General features: G+C 46.6%; 1 protein-coding gene across 8 annotated transcripts in view; it reads left to right on the forward strand.

Moving 5' to 3' along the window:
- ctnna2 (catenin (cadherin-associated protein), alpha 2) overlaps positions 1–15,653 on the forward strand; it is a 1,471,852-nt gene that overhangs the window by 1,064,581 nt on the left and 391,618 nt on the right. For 7 of the 8 annotated variants that reach the window (XM_041198108.1, XM_041198115.1, XM_041198125.1 and 4 more), the window contains one exon: positions 2,320–2,412. The exons of the other annotated variant lie outside the window; for it this stretch is intronic. In XM_041198108.1, the coding sequence (XP_041054042.1) occupies positions 2,320–2,412 (93 nt within the window). The remainder of the gene's footprint in view (positions 1–2,319; positions 2,413–15,653) is intronic. 8 annotated transcript variants of the gene reach the window in all.

The raw sequence follows: 15,653 nt of genomic DNA on the forward strand, positions 1-15,653 counted from the left end.
AAATGATAATAATCAAACTAATCTCCGAGGCAACTCTGTGCCTCAGGGGGATTTCTGCGCTCTATTGCGCGCATGCGTGAAGGAGAGCAGGTCCCGACTCAGCCTCCTCCCTCCGCCCGCACAAGGAGCGCACAGCACTTCCAGTGCGCATCATGCTGGGTAGGCCTTAATTGGACCACCCATGTAAAATGGCAGCGCGCAGCCAATCACGGGCAGCAATCGGCTGCATGCCTGCCTGCACCCGCTCGACCCCACCCCCCACCTCCTGCCGACGGGGAGAAAATTCTCCCTGAGGTGGTCAAATCGAACCAGATTTGAACTTCACCAGCTCAAGTTACTACCTAACTAAACTCTTGGTTAATGTTTGTTTTCTAGTTTTTTATTTTCATGGAATGTGGGAGTCACTGGCTAGGCCAGTGTTTGTTGCCCATTCCTAATTGTCCTTGAACTGAGTGGCTTACTAGGCAATTTCAGAGGGCAGTTTAGAGTCAACCACATTTTTATGGGAATGCAGTCACATGTAAGTCAGATGAGGTAAGGATGGCAGATTTCTTTCCCTAAAGGACATAGTGAACCAGATAGGATTTTGCGACAATCGATGATAGTTTCATGGTCACCATTACTGAGACTAGCTTTGATTTCCAGATTTTATTAATTTAGTTTAAATTCCACCAGCTGGTATGTTGGGATTGGAACCCCCTGTCTCCAGAGTATTAGCCTGGGCCTCTGGATTACTAGTCCAGTGATATTACCACTATGCCTCCATCTCCCCAAGATTTACTACCCTCTTCAAACCTTGCATTCTACCCCTCACCCATTCCCACCTCCATAACATCGCCTGCTTCCATCCCTAACCCTCTCCATCATAACGGAAATTCTCATCCATGTTTCTTTTTAATTTACCTCCAGGTACAATGTCTGCAATGTTCGCCTTGGCAATCTCCTTCGCTTCTCACAGTACAAACTTCTGGCTCCAACATTTTGCTGCTATTACTAGACATTCTCCTCCCGCTGCTTTACCATTAGTTGGAAATCCTTGAATCCCTGCTTCTGGAATTTGTCTGTTTAATTCCTTCTCCCTTGCTGCATCCCTCTTCACCATCCAAAAACTTTCAAGTGCTCTCTCTCCCATTTTGCTTTTGATTATCTCCTCAAACTCACCCTTGTTGTTTGTATTCCCTTTGCCGCTTTTATGAAGCACCTTGGAATTATTGTTCGATCAAGAATATTATATAAACATTGTTGCCGAGAGTGGGGATTCCCAGTGCTACAGCTCCACAGGTACTGGCATTGCTCTGGTAGCTCATTCAAATGACCATTCTTCATGTGTGAATTTTGGCCATTAAGCCTCGACCTTTAGTCCCCAGCAGGAACTCAGCAGAGCGAGTGGCTTAACTGCAGAGTAACAGTAGGAGGCAGCTAAAATCATACCATCGGGGATGAGAGGGAACAGTGCTCAGCTCTAAGTTGGTATGCTGGGTGAGAAGGTGGGGGTTACCCAAGATTTCCTTATGGGAACCAGAGAAGTTTTCCGACTCCTCCTGGCCTCCATGGAAACCTGTCAAACAGTAACGAATTTACACTTGCCTCTCGCCTTGGCCCCCGTTTCCAACAAGCTTGGCCTGGTAGGGATAAGCCAGCACTGCTCGCCTCAGGTTAAAATTGCACTTTGGGCCCTGATTACACCATTGGAGCCAAGCTGCATTTTTGAAAAGAACTCTGCTCCATTTTAACTTCCTCCCTTCCCGCCAACCCAAAGAGGTTGGAGTTAAAATAGAGGCCTCAATCTCTGTAGAATATCTAACCATTTATGGTAAGGAAAGGATGGCATATCCTCTCCTCAATCAATAGCCATAGAAATTTCTCAGAGGGGATATTGGACTGCGACTTGGAATGAAAATTCTGGTTAACTTCTTTCCCTCTGTACACGAAGAATGAGGCCACATCTGCTGACCAAACTCTAGCTCCAGCTGAGAACAGCCCACTCAAGGGCCAGAGACTGAACTCAGAACCTTTTAGATCTTTTTGGCCTTTTTGTGTGTTGCATTTAACCCAGTTAGCCATAGGGCGAAACTCTGCATATCTTAAAACATGTTGAAAACAAACCAATATCGGTGAGCAAATTGATTCACGTTTTTAAGCAACTATCTTCCAAACACTGAGTTGTTTGTGGCTTAGATGCAAATGAAGCCCAGAATTGATCATTTATAATGTAGATAATGGTCCTTTTGACTTCTACTTGATTTCCCCACAGATGATGCACATTAGGAAAGTGTCAAGTTTTGTAATGCACTTTCTCATTTGCTATCTAAATTACAGGTTGCAAACCTGGCATGCTCCATTTCAAATAATGAGGAAGGCGTGAAGTTGGTTCGCATGGCGGCAACACAGATCGATAGCCTCTGCCCGCAGGTAAGAAAGGACGCTGCTGGAAACAGTGTATTGGCTGCTACATGATCACAGATGCAAGATAACTCAAACAAAAAGCTATCAGTATGAAAATTATAGGACTAGATAGATAATACCATTCCGATTATCTTTCACAGCCTGAATGACAGCAGGTGTCTTGAAACCAAATCATGCAATTTAGAAACAAATGCACAAAGCTATTTTTCTTTTACCAGACAATGCTCCTGTTTGCAAAATAAAGAACATATCTCCCGCTGTCTTAAAACACGGCTGGAAACTTAAGTGCAAACAAAAGCCGAGAATATCCTAAAAGCATGTGCATAAAAAGCAGGGCCTGCGGAAAAATCTATTAGTGCTGCCGTTCAATTCTTGATAACCAAAGGCAATCCAAGTGTGAATGTAATCCAAGCCTGGAATTCTGAATGTGCCATTTTCAATTCCCATTCATAATTCTTGATCCAAGCATAAAATCGTCCCCAATCACACCAAACATAATGAACCAGCTGTCAGGTTTCTCCTAGAGGCAGAAGTGCATTTTTCTTAAATCCTGCCATTTGTGCTCAGTAATTTTTGCTGTTTTTTTTTTTGTCTATCTCCTGGAATACTGAGAAAGAGGAAAATGCATGACATGAAATACTTGGCAGGCCGGCAGCATCTGTGGAGAGAGAAACAGTTAACATTCCAGGTCTGTGACCTTACATTCAGAACTGGAAGAGGTTAGAGATGTAAGACTTTACAAGCAAGTACAAAGCCAGGGAAAAGGGAGGAAAGAACAAAGGCAAAGGCCTACCACATACCAAGAACTACCACATATAGTCAGCACATATTGCAAGACATTCTGTAGCCAGTTCCATGCCACAAGTCTTTTTTTCACTCATTCCGAGGTTTGCTGGTGAGGCCAGTATATTTTGCCCGTCGCTAATTACCCTTGAGAAGGTGGTGGTAAGTTGCCTTTTTAAACTGCTGCAGTGTGTATGGTGAAGGAATTCCCAAGGTGCTGTTGGGTAGGGAGTTCCAGGATTTTGACCCAGCGACATTGGATCTTTCGGTCAGTATCGATGCTGTGTGTATTGCCGCTGCCAGCGAAGATTTCTGCAACCCGACCATATTGCGATTTTTCAGCCAGGACTTCTGATCCTGGCCACAGCAGTGATGGGTCAGCGCAGCCATCCCCGCGGAAGATTGGTGAGCACAGGAGAAATGGACAAAGAGAAGACATTAGCTGTCATATTCACGACATTAGCTGTCATATTCAGGTATGTTTTTAAAGGTCTAAAGTCCTTCAGAGGGTGGGTGAGTGAGCGAGTGGCTAAATAAGAGGGTGAGTGAGTAGCTGGGTGGCTGAATGGGTGGATGATGAGTGAGTGGGTGAGTGAACAGTCTGGTTGAGTCGGTGGCGTGGTGTTGGTAGAGAATCAGGTTGGGTGGAGTTGGAGCCCAGCACATCAGTGCAAAAGATAAGGCTAAAGTATTTGCAATAACCTTCAGCCAGAAATGCCAAGTGGATGATCCATCTCGGCCTCCTCTGAAGCTCCTCAGCATCACAGATGCCAGTCTTCAGTCTATTTGATTCATTGTACGTGATATCAAGAAACAGCTGAAGGCACTGGATACTGCAAAGGCTATGGGCCCTGACAACATTCTAACAATAGTACTGAAGACTTGTGCTCCAGGACTTGCTGCGCCCATAGTCAAGTTATTCCAGTACAGCTATGACACTGGCATCTACCCGGCAATGTGGAAAATTGCCCAGATAGGTCCCATACACAAAAAGGACAAATCCAACCCGGTTACTGCCCCATCAGTCAAGTGATGGAAGTGGTCATCAACAGTGCTATCAAGTGGCACTTGCTTAGAAATAACCAGCTCACTGATGCTCAGTTTGGGTTCTGCCAGGGCCACTCAGCTCCTGACCTTATTACAGCCTTGGTTCAAACATAGATGAAAGAGCTGAACTCCCGAGCTGAACTCCCGAGCTGAGGTGAAAGTAACTGCCCTTGACATCAAGGCAGCATTTGACTGAGTGTGGCATCAAGGAGCCCAAGCAAAACTGGAGTCAATGGGAATCAGGGGGAAAATTCTCCGCTGGTTGGAGTCATACTTAAAAGAAGACGGTTATGGTTTTTGGAGGTCAGTTATCCCAGCCCCAGGACATCGCTGCAGGAGTTCGTCAGGGTAGTGTCCTGGCCCAACCATCTTCAACTGCTTCACAATAACCTCCCTTCCATTCTAAGGTCAGAAGGGAAGATGTTCGCTGATGATTGCACAATATTCAGAACAATTTGTGGCTCCTCAGATACTGAAGTAGTCCATGTTCAAATGCAGCAATACCTGGACAATATCCAGGCTTGGGCCCACAGGTGGCAAGTAACATTCGCAACACAAATGCCAAGCAATGACCATCTGCAACAAGAGGGAATCTAACCATCGCCCCTTGACATTTAATGGCATTACCATTGCTGAATCCTCCACTATCAACATCCGGTGGCGAGGGCGTTGTGGGGGGGGGGGGCGCGGGGTGGGGGGCAGTGGTTGATGAACTGGACTAATCATATAAATACTGTGGCTACAAGAATAGGTCAGAGGCTAAGAATCCTGCAGTGAGTAACTCATCTCCTGATTCCCCAAAGCTTGTCCACCATCTACAAGGCACAAGTCAGGAGTGTGACGGAATACCCTCCACCACCTGGATGAGTGCAGCTCCAACAACACTCAAGAAGGTTGGCACCATCAAAGACAAAGGACCCCACTTGATTGCCACTCCATCCACAAAATTTCACTTCCTCCACCACCAATACACAGTGGCAACAGTGTGTACCATCTACAAGATGCACTGCAGGAACTCACCAAGTCTCCTTAGATAGGACCTTACAAACCCACGATTGCTACCATGATAAGGGCAGCAGATGCAAGGGACCACTACCACTTGGTAGTTTTCCTCCAAGCCACACACCATCCTGACTTAGAAATATATCACCATTCCTCCACTGTCACTGGGTCAAAATCCTAGAACTCCCTCCCTAACAGCACTGTTGGTGTACCTACACCACAGGAAATGCAGCAGCTTAAGAAGGCAGCTCACCACCACCTTCTCAAGGGCAATTAGGGATGGGCAATAAATGCTGGCCCAGCCAGCGACACCCACATCCCATAAATGAATAAAAGCAAATGGATGCGGCAGTCAGGTTGAGTGTGGGGCCGTCATGTCGGGTCTGGGTGGTTATTGTAGGACTTGGTTGTGGTGCTCATTTCAGCTATGCTGGCTAGTCTCTGAGTTAGACCAGGTACTCACCAGCATAATATTTCCTGGATAAGTATCCAGGTAAGTCCCACATATCTAGCCAAAGCCTTTGATGCTGAGGTCAGTGTTGGAGACATTTGTGAAGGATCTTGGACAGCAGAAATCAGCCCATCAGAACTTTAAAGCTCCTGGGCATTTTCAGTGCACGTGTGTGCGCCAGTACGTCTATGGGGTCCTGACGTGCATCTTAAGTTCAGATTTTGATGATACAGACAGAGGCAGATTTGGGCCAACGAAGGAATGGCGAGAAACTTCCAAGTCAGGACTGTGTGTGGCTCGGAGGGAAACTTCCAACTGCTGGTGTTCCCATGCATCTGCTGCCCTTGTCCTTCTAGGTGACAGAGGTCATGAGTTTGGAAGATGCTAGTGAAAAAACTTTGTAAGTTGCTGCCATGCATCTTGTAAATGGTACCCACTGCAGCCATTTTGCACCAGTGGTGGAAGAAGTGAATGTTTAATGTGGTGGAAGCAGGCTGCCTTAATTTGGGATGGTCTCACTCATGCAAGTGGAGAGTATTCTATCACACTTCTGACTTGTGTCTTGATGGTGGACAGGCTTTACGGAGTCAGAAGGTGAGCTACCTGCCACAGAATTTCCAGAATCTGACCTGCTCTATTTATGCGATAATTATGTTTCTGTTCCATTTAAGTTTCTAATCAATACTACCATCAAGATGTTGATGGTGCTGTATTTAATTATGGTAATGCCGAAGAAAGAGACATGTTATCAAAGCTTTTTGTCTCGTACTTATCAGGACCACTTGGAAGAAATTGCCAACAGTAAAGAGGAACAACAATTTATACTGCATGAGAAAAGAAAGCTGATCGGTTGGCAAGTGGACTATGATTGGTGGAGGCATTGCCATGGGGAATGCAGCATAGAACAGTTAGCTTTGTTCAAATTCAAACCGGCATAGCTCCATTCTCTATACTGCAATCCCCATGGCAATACCTCCACCAGAGTCCACTTGCCATTCAATCAGCACTCTCTTCTCACGCAATATAAATTGCTGTTCCCCTTTACTGTTGGTAATTTTTTGCAAGCTGTCCTCTTAACCTTCTACCTCTTACCTTAAATCTATAGCCAAGATTTTGTCAGGACCCACTGCCTTCAGCTGTTTCTTGATGCCACGTGAAGTGTATCAAATTGGCTGAAGACTGGCTTTGGTGATGGTGGAGACCTCTGGCCCTGAAGGATTATCCACCTGGCACTAATGACTGAAGAAGGTTTCAATTGCTCCGGGCTACTCTTTGCAATGACTTGCTAGGCTCTGCATGAATGAGGATGGAGATGCTCATCGAGACTCTCCTGATGTTAGTTGTTTAAATTATCCACCACAGTTCACAACCAAATACAGTAGGAGTGCAGAGCTTTGATCTGATAGCTCTATCAACAGCAAGCTGTTTTCACAGTTTTGTATGCATGCAATCCTGTGTTGTAGTTTCAGCAGGTTTGACATCTCATTTTTAGGCATGTCTGGAACTGATCTTGGCATGCTCTTCTATATTCCTTATTAAACTAAGCTTGGCCCCCTGGCTTGATAGTAATGGCAGAATGAGGTACATGCCAGGCTATGAGGTTATATTTTATCACCATAAGGTCTGTCACCATCAACCTGATGAAAGATCACAGATGTGAAACGTTAACTCTGTTTCTCTCTCCACAGATGCTACCAGACCTGCGGAGTATTTCCATCATTTTCTGCTTTTATTTCAGATTTCCAGCATCCTCAGTGTTTTGCTTTTACATGAGGTTATAGATTTCTGGGAATACAACTCTGCCACTGCTGATGGCAGCTCATGCATTCCCAGTTTGAGCTGCTAGGTCTGTTCTGAATCTATCCCATTTAGCACAGTGATAGTGCCACATGACACAATTGAAGCTGTCTCATTGTAAAGATGGGACTTTGTCTCCACAAAGGCTGTGCGGTGGTCACTCCTACCAATAGTGTGATGGGCAAATGAATCTGTGTCTTTCAAATTGGTCAGGGCGAGGTCAGGAAGATCTTTCCCTCTTGTTGGTTCCCTCGCCACCTGCCACTCACTCAGTCTAGCAGATATGTCCTTCTGGACTTTATCAGCTTCGTCAGTAGTGATGCTACTGAGCTGCTCTTGGTGATGGATATTGAAGTCCCCCACCCACAGTATATTCTGTGTCCTTGCTATCCTCAGTGCTTCTTCCATGTTGTGCTCAACATGGAGGAGCACTGATTCATTAGCTGAGACAGGGGCGTAGGTGGTAATCAGCAGGAGGTTTTCTTGCCCATGTTTGATTTGATACCATGAAATTTCGTGGGGTGTGGATCCAAAGTGAAGACTCCCAGGCCTCTTGCTCCTGAATGTATACCACTGCGCCGTCACCCCTGGTGGGTCTGTAATGACAATGAAACAGGGAGATCACTGCAGGACTTCCTCAGGAACATAGGAGCAGGAGTAAGCCATTCAGCCCATTGAGCCTGCACCTCCATTCAATAAGAACATGGCTGGTCATCCACTTCAATGCCTTTCTCTCATGCTATCCCCATTTCTCTTTATGTCATTAGTATTTAGAAATCTGTCAGTCTCTGCTTTAAACATTCTCAATGACTGACCTTCCACAGCCATCTGAGGTAGAGAATTCCAAAATTCACAACCCTCTGAGTAAAAAACAATCTCTCATCTCGGTCCTAAATGGCTTTCCCCTTATTTTGAAATTGTGACCTCTGGTTCTAGCCACCCCAACCAGGGGATACATCTGACCTGCATTCAGCCTGTCTATCCCTGTAAGTATTTTATAGGTTTCAATGAGATCACCTCTCATTCTTCGAAACTCAAGAGAATACAGGTCCAGTTTCCCCAGTCTCTCTTCAAAGGACATTCCCACCATCCCGGGAACTAGTCAGGTGAATCTTCGTTGCACTCCCTCTATGGCAATAATATCCTTCCTAAGGTAAGGGGACCAAAACTCCACACAGTTCTCCAGGTGCAGTTTATCCATGGTTCTATACAATTGAAGCAAGACTTTGCTACTCCTGTACTCAATTCCTCTTGCAATAAAGGCTAACATACCATTAGCCTTCCCAACTGTTTGTTGCACCTGCATGTTAGCTTTCCAGTGACTTATTGATGAGGACATCTTTGTACATCTACGCTTTCTAATCTTTTACCATTTGAGCAATACTCTGCACATCTGTTCACCAACATGGATACTCTCACATTTTTCCACATTATATTCCATTTGCCATGTTCTTGCCCACTCACTAAGTCTGTCCAAATCCCTTTGAAACTGCTTTGCATCTTCCTCACAACCAAGCTTTGTGTCATCCACAAACTTGGAAATATTACATTTGGCCCCCCCATATTCAACTCATTTATATATATTGTGAACGGTTGGAGCCCAAGTATTGATACTTGCAGTACCCGACTAGTCTCAGGCTGCAAACATGAGAATGACCCATTTATTCCTTTTATCTGTTTTCTGCCTGTTAACCAATCTTTAATCCATGCCAGTATATTATCTCCTATCCCATGTGCTTTAATTTTGATAACCAATCTCCTGTGGGGGACTTCATCAAAAGCCTTCTGAAAACCCAAGTATAATAGGTCCACCAACTCCCCTTTATCAATTGTTAGATACATCATCAAAACACTCCAACAGGTTTGTCAAACATGATTTCCCATTCATAAATCCACATTGACTATGCCCAAACAGATCATTATTATCCAAGTATTGTCCTAGACCCAACCATCTTCAGCTACTTCACCAATGACCTTCCCTCCAACATAAGGTCATTGTTCAGTACCATTCGCAACTCCTCAGATACTGAAGAAGCTCATGCCCACATGCAGCAAGACTAGACAACATTCAATCATTTGATATTAAGTAGCAAGTAACATTCGTGCCACACAAGTTCCACATGATGACCATCTCTAACAAGAGTCTAACCATATCCCCTTGACATTGGACAGCATTATCAATGCTGTACCCCCCACCATCAGCATCCTGAGGGTCAGCAGTGATCAGAAACTGAACCAGCTTTATAAAAACTGTGGTTAAAAGAGCAGGTCAGAAACTGGGAATTTTGTGGCAAGTAACCCACCTCCTGACTCCCTAAAACCTGTCCACCAGTCAGGAATGTGACAGAATACCCTCCACATACTTGGATGAGTCAGCTCCAACAACACTCAAGAAGCTCAACACCACCCAGGACAAAGCAGCCTGTTTGATCGGTACCTCATCCACCACCATGAACATTCACTCTCTCCACCACTGATGCACAGATGCACTGCAGCAACTCACCAAGGCTCTTTCGACACCACCTTCCAAACCCGTGATCTCTACCACCTAGAAGGACAAGGGCAGCAAGTGCAAGGGAACACAAACACTTTCAAGTTCTCCTCCAAGTCATGCACCACCCTGAATTAGAAGTATATTACCACTAGGCCAAAATCCTGGAACTCCCTCCTTAACATCACAGTGGATGTACCTACACCACATGGACTGCAGCAGTTGAAGAAGACGGTTCACCATCACCTTCTCAAGGGCAATTAGGGATCGGCAATAAATGCTGATGTTGCCAGCGATGCAAACATCCCATGAACATATTTTTTTAAATACCCAGTGATGGAGATGTCTGGGACACTGGCTGAAAGGTGCAATTTGGATGAAAGGTATGAAAGGGACATCTCTCCCAATTTTGGCACAGGGCCCCGAATGCTTTTGAGGAGGACTCTGCATGGTCAACTGTGAAGAATCCTCCTTCAGGCATAAAATCGGCTTCCAGTGTGGAGTATGTTAACAGCAAGTTTTTCTTAACAACTCATAATTATATATGTATTTACAGTAGAGGCTAAAGGTATGGAGCTGACTGCAGTCTAAGTCTTAACCCAACTGTGTCCATCTCTTGTTTATTTTTTCTCTCCACAGATGCTGTTAGGCCTGCTGAGTTTTTCCAGCATTTTCTGTTTTTGTGTCCATCTCCAGATTGACACTGGCTCTGGACCAGGTGTCTTCTTACATCACTGTGTGGGCAATACTGTACTCAGTCCCACATTAACCCTGTGCGTACCAGATTCTTCGACTGCAGACTGTGCCAGGTGTGCCTTTATTGTCTCCAAATCTGGTGCCTATATGTCGGGTGGTCTTCCTGGTTTTACTTTTATATAAAGTTAAAATGCTGTGGATGCCGGAAATCTGAAATAAAAACAGAAAATGTTAGAAATACTCAGCAGACCTGGAGGTGCCTGTGGAGGGAGAAACAGTGGATCAATTTAATCGAGGTGGCAGGGTCTTGCCCACCAGCTCAAGAGCCAGCAAGGACCCCATGTCGCTTCCTTTGCTTTTTCCCGTGTGGCGACTGCCCTGTCCGCCGCTGGTTGGATACCAGTAGTGGCGGGATGAGGCCCTTAAGTGGGCATTAATTGCCATTCACGAGCCTTCCCACCCTGGACTTAATGGGCACAGAGGTGGGAAAGGGTCAGGGTCCCCACCCTGCACCCGCTAGTCTAAATGCCCTTTCACCTCCAAACCCGACTCAGGGAAGGGCATTAAAATTCAACCAGTGTCAGAATTTCAGGTCTGTGACCTTTCATCAGAACTCTGATGCTCCACAGATGCTGCCAGACCTACTGATTATTTTAAGCATTTTCTGTTTCTTTTAATTCTTGTTCTAGTTTTTTTGCAATGGCTTTTTCCTGATAGGTGGCCATTTCAGAGGGCATTCAACAACTTCCTTTAGGAGTTACCAGATTTCTTTCAAGTAATGCTGAAGAAAGTATCTGTGCAAAACTGTCCAATTGGATGGAAGCACTTAATCTTTATTAACTATATGCAAATCGGCTTTCTCACTCCTGCTGAGGTAAATCATGACAGGGTATGAAATTACAAGACAAAAACAGAATTACCTGGAAAAACTCAGCAGGTCTGGCAGCATCGGCGGAGAAGAAAAGAGTTGACGTTTCAAGTCCTCATGACCCTGTAACAGAACTGAGTGAATATTAGGAGAGGGGTGAAATATAAGCTGGTTTAAGGTGGGGTGAGGTGGGGGGGAGAGAAGTGGAGGGGGGTGGTTGTAGGGACAAGCAAGCAGTGATAGGAGCAGATAATCAAAAGATGTCACAGACAAAAGAACAAAAAGGTGTTGAAGGTGGTGATATTATCTAAACAAATGTGCTAATTAAGAATGGATGGCAGGACACACAGCTCTAGTGGGGGTGGGGTAGAAAGGCTAACAGGGCATAAAAGATATAGATTTAAAAATAATGGAAATAGGTGGGAAAAGAAAAATCTATATAAATTATTGGAAAAAACAAAATGAAGGGGGAAGAAACGGAAAGGGAGTGGGGATGGAGGAGAAGGGATGAAATTACAAGGCTGGTTACACTCTCACAGTGAATAGATTATGGAGCAAAGATTAATAAATTGGCTGGTTCATCTGTACACATCCTATGATGTGATGTAAATGTGATGTGTGGTAAATAATGACTGACTGGTTACATATTGATCACAATCTGACCCACGATCACTGCTCTGTTTTGAACTGTCTTTGACCCATGTACTTCATATGTATGCATCGGCCTTTTGGCTAAGATCAATTGTAGTCATGAAGCGATGGCTATAACCAGTCGAGCCCCATACCATGGGATACCTAACACCGTCTGGGTGACGGTGAAAGACAGTGAAGGAGGAGCACCCATGGATCGGGCCTTCTTCATCAAGCGGACCCTGTTGAAGGCGTGTGGATTTGAAGTGGAGGAGATCTACTCCCTGCAAGACTTCCCCAGTGCTGGATGTTTTGACTTTCAAGCGTGTGGCAGCTTGCGTCAAGTTCCTGAAGGTGTTCGAGGAGAAGAGAGACCAGCTGGAGATGAAGATCCTGACGGTGGAGCCGCTCTTTGCTCTGCCGTTGCAATGGGACCGTGTAGTGATGGTGCATCTCTACAACACCTACGTCCCTGTCGCCGACGTGTTCACCTTCTTCACCAGGTACGTCGACAAGTATGGGAGCTGCACCGAGGTTAGAGACGCCTTCAGGATTTGGACATGCAAACGCCAGGTTAAGGTCATGCTCAAGACCGATGGTAAGGGAGCCATCTTCCACCCTCCTTCCAGCTTCGCTATCGGGGGAAGCCGTGGCTACCTTGTCTACGCTATGCAGCCCAAACTTTGTTGCTCATGCAAGTCTGGTCATGTGGCGGCCAACTGCAGCACGACCTCTGCAAGAACTGCAAACAGGAAGGGCACCAGACAAAGGACTGCAAACAGACTAGGTGCTGCAACCTCTACAGGACCTGCCCCAAACACTGCCTCACTTATTCACAGGCAGCCAAAGCCAACGAGGGGGAAGCAGAATAAATGCTTCGTGTCATCACTACCTAGGACACTTGCAACACTCCAACCACCATGGCCCCCAGTGAGAACAACGGGACAAAGGAGGACACAGAGAGAGACAAGGTGGAGGAAAAGATTGAGGCAACAGACAGCCAATCAACAGCACTGCCCCCTGAACCTCCCACTCCTCAGGAGAGCGAATCAACGGAGGAGGAGGAAGCAGCAGAAAATCAGCAGGGGGAGTGTCAGCTGGTGAAGTGAGCCAAAAGGAGGAAGGGGCTAAGAAGGGACCAAGCCACTTCCCATACAAGTGGCAAGAGGCGTCTCCCATCCAATACGGATGACAAGGGCAGCTGCTCTTCGGACAAAGAAGGGAAAGGGCGGCATCTACAGAAGAAGCGGCAAAGCTCTAGGGAGTTGGAGGATGAGACACCCGAGCTCCAGAATATTGGAGACAATGAGGATACCAGTGCACCCCAACTTTGCCCACAACCCAAAGAGGCCAGTGCACCACAGCCCCAGGAATCTGGGAGCAGTGAAGCGCTCAGCGCACCCCAGCTCCGGGAAGCCGGGAGCAGCAACGCCCCAGAGGGGGAGAGGATTGGAGAAGCTTCTCCAACAGAGGACATTTCAAATCCCGTTCTCTGCATGAACCCCCAGATGCCACCTGAGCAGAACATTGCCAATGGGGAGGTTCAGTACAGTTTCCTCAGCCCATCCAAAGTGAGGCAATTTGTGAACACTATGGGTATGCAGGAGCAGACCAAAGGTCTGGAACTCTCAGAGGCAACAGCTTTGGTAAGAGACTTAATGCTTTAAAATGGGCGTAAAGATTGTATCCACAAATGTGCACAGCATTAAATCTACTATGCGATGTGTTGCGACCTTGGACTACCTTGCCAAGGTCAAAGCTGACCTGTTGTTTCTACAGGAGTGTGCGATACCGCACCTCAGCTCCTACAGGCAATGGTCACGATGGTGGCCCCATGGGCCATCGATCTGGTCGGGAGGAAACGACTCACGTTCCTCCGGCCTGGATACTCTGCGGGGAGGGAACTTCACCGTCTCCGAGGTTAAAGAGGTGGTGGGCAGGTGCCTGCTCATTGCAGACGTAATGTACAAGAGTTCTCCACTCCGGTTAATTAACATGTACACCCCGGCACAAAAGGCCAAGCGGCTGGCGGTTTTTCAGCAGCTCCAGGCCGATCATTCTGGGCGGTGACTTCAGCTACATCATTGATGCGGCTGGACGATCCGGTACGGCCGACAGCAGATTCCAGATCCTTGATGGAAACAGTTAAGGATGCCAAACTGCACAACATCTTCAGCAACCCTGCAGATGGAGCGCAGTGTAGATACACCTGGTCGTGGCCAGACAGGTCCATCCGTTCCAGGATAGACTTCCCGTTTGTGTCCCGCGCGTTCACGGTCAGATCCACAGACATCAAACCAATGTTCTTTTCTGACCACTGCCTCCTACTGGCTGACTATCACTTAGAGGAAGGCCAGAGAGTGTGCAGGGGGGCATGGAAGCTAAACGTGCAACTGCTGACCCCAGAGAACATTGAGGAGCTCAAGAGGGATTACAAAGTTTGGAGAACCGTGAAACCACTCTTTGAGTCCCTGACACACTGGTGGGAAGGGATCAAGGGAAACATCAAGAGGTTTCTCATCCTCAAAGGAACCCAGAAAGCTAGAAAGGTACAGAGGGAAATATCCCGACTCCAGAAAAACATGCTGAGCCTGCTCCAGCTGCAGTCGATGGGGGTCGATGTCAAGGAGAAACTCCAAGAGGTGAAGAGCCAGCAAACATCACTCATTGCATTGGAGGCCTCCAAGATCATCTTCCGTTCCAGAGTCCGCTCTGTGGAGCAGGATGAGACGTGCTCATGTTTATTCTTCCAAAAGGTACACAGAGAGAGCTCTGTGATCAGCAGCCTGAAGGAAGAAGACGGCTCAGTAAAGTCTGACATTTTGAGGATCAGCAAGTCCTTTTATGCTGGATTGTATGACGTGAAGCCCAGACAGTACGGCCTCCCAGTCCTTCCTGTCCTCTATCAAGGAGGTCTTAGATGGCAGTACACGGGAGAGCCTGGACAAACCGCTAACTCCTGACGAACTGACTAAGGCCCTTGAGTCCTTCGAGAAGAGTAAAACTCCCGGAAGCGACGGCTTGCCGGAGGAGTTGTATTCGGCTCTGTGGGACTGGATGGGCCCAGACCTGCTAGAAGTGTACGAGAGTATGCTCCTGGCCGGCAGTATGTCAGAATCCATGAGGAAAGGCATTATCACCCTCATTTACAAGCACAAGGGGGAAAGGGAGGAAATTAGAAATTGGCGACCCATTTCACTGTTGAATGTGGACTATAAGATTCTGTCCAAGGTCATCGCCAATTGGGTCAAGTCTGCTCTGGAATTGGTGATCCACCCTGACCAGACCTGCACTGTGCCGGGCAGGAAGATCTCTGACAGCCTTGCGCTGCTCAGGGATATGATTGCCTATGTGCAGGACAGGAGTGTGGATATCTGCCTCATCAGCCTGGATCAGGAGAAGGCCTTTGACAGAATATCGCACACCTACATGCTGGATGTGCTCTCCAAAATGGGGTTTGGGGAGGGAATTCGCAGTTGGAT

This window comes from Carcharodon carcharias, chromosome 1 (genome assembly GCF_017639515.1).
Source record: "Carcharodon carcharias isolate sCarCar2 chromosome 1, sCarCar2.pri, whole genome shotgun sequence".
Classification (NCBI taxonomy): domain Eukaryota; kingdom Metazoa; phylum Chordata; class Chondrichthyes; order Lamniformes; family Lamnidae; genus Carcharodon; species Carcharodon carcharias.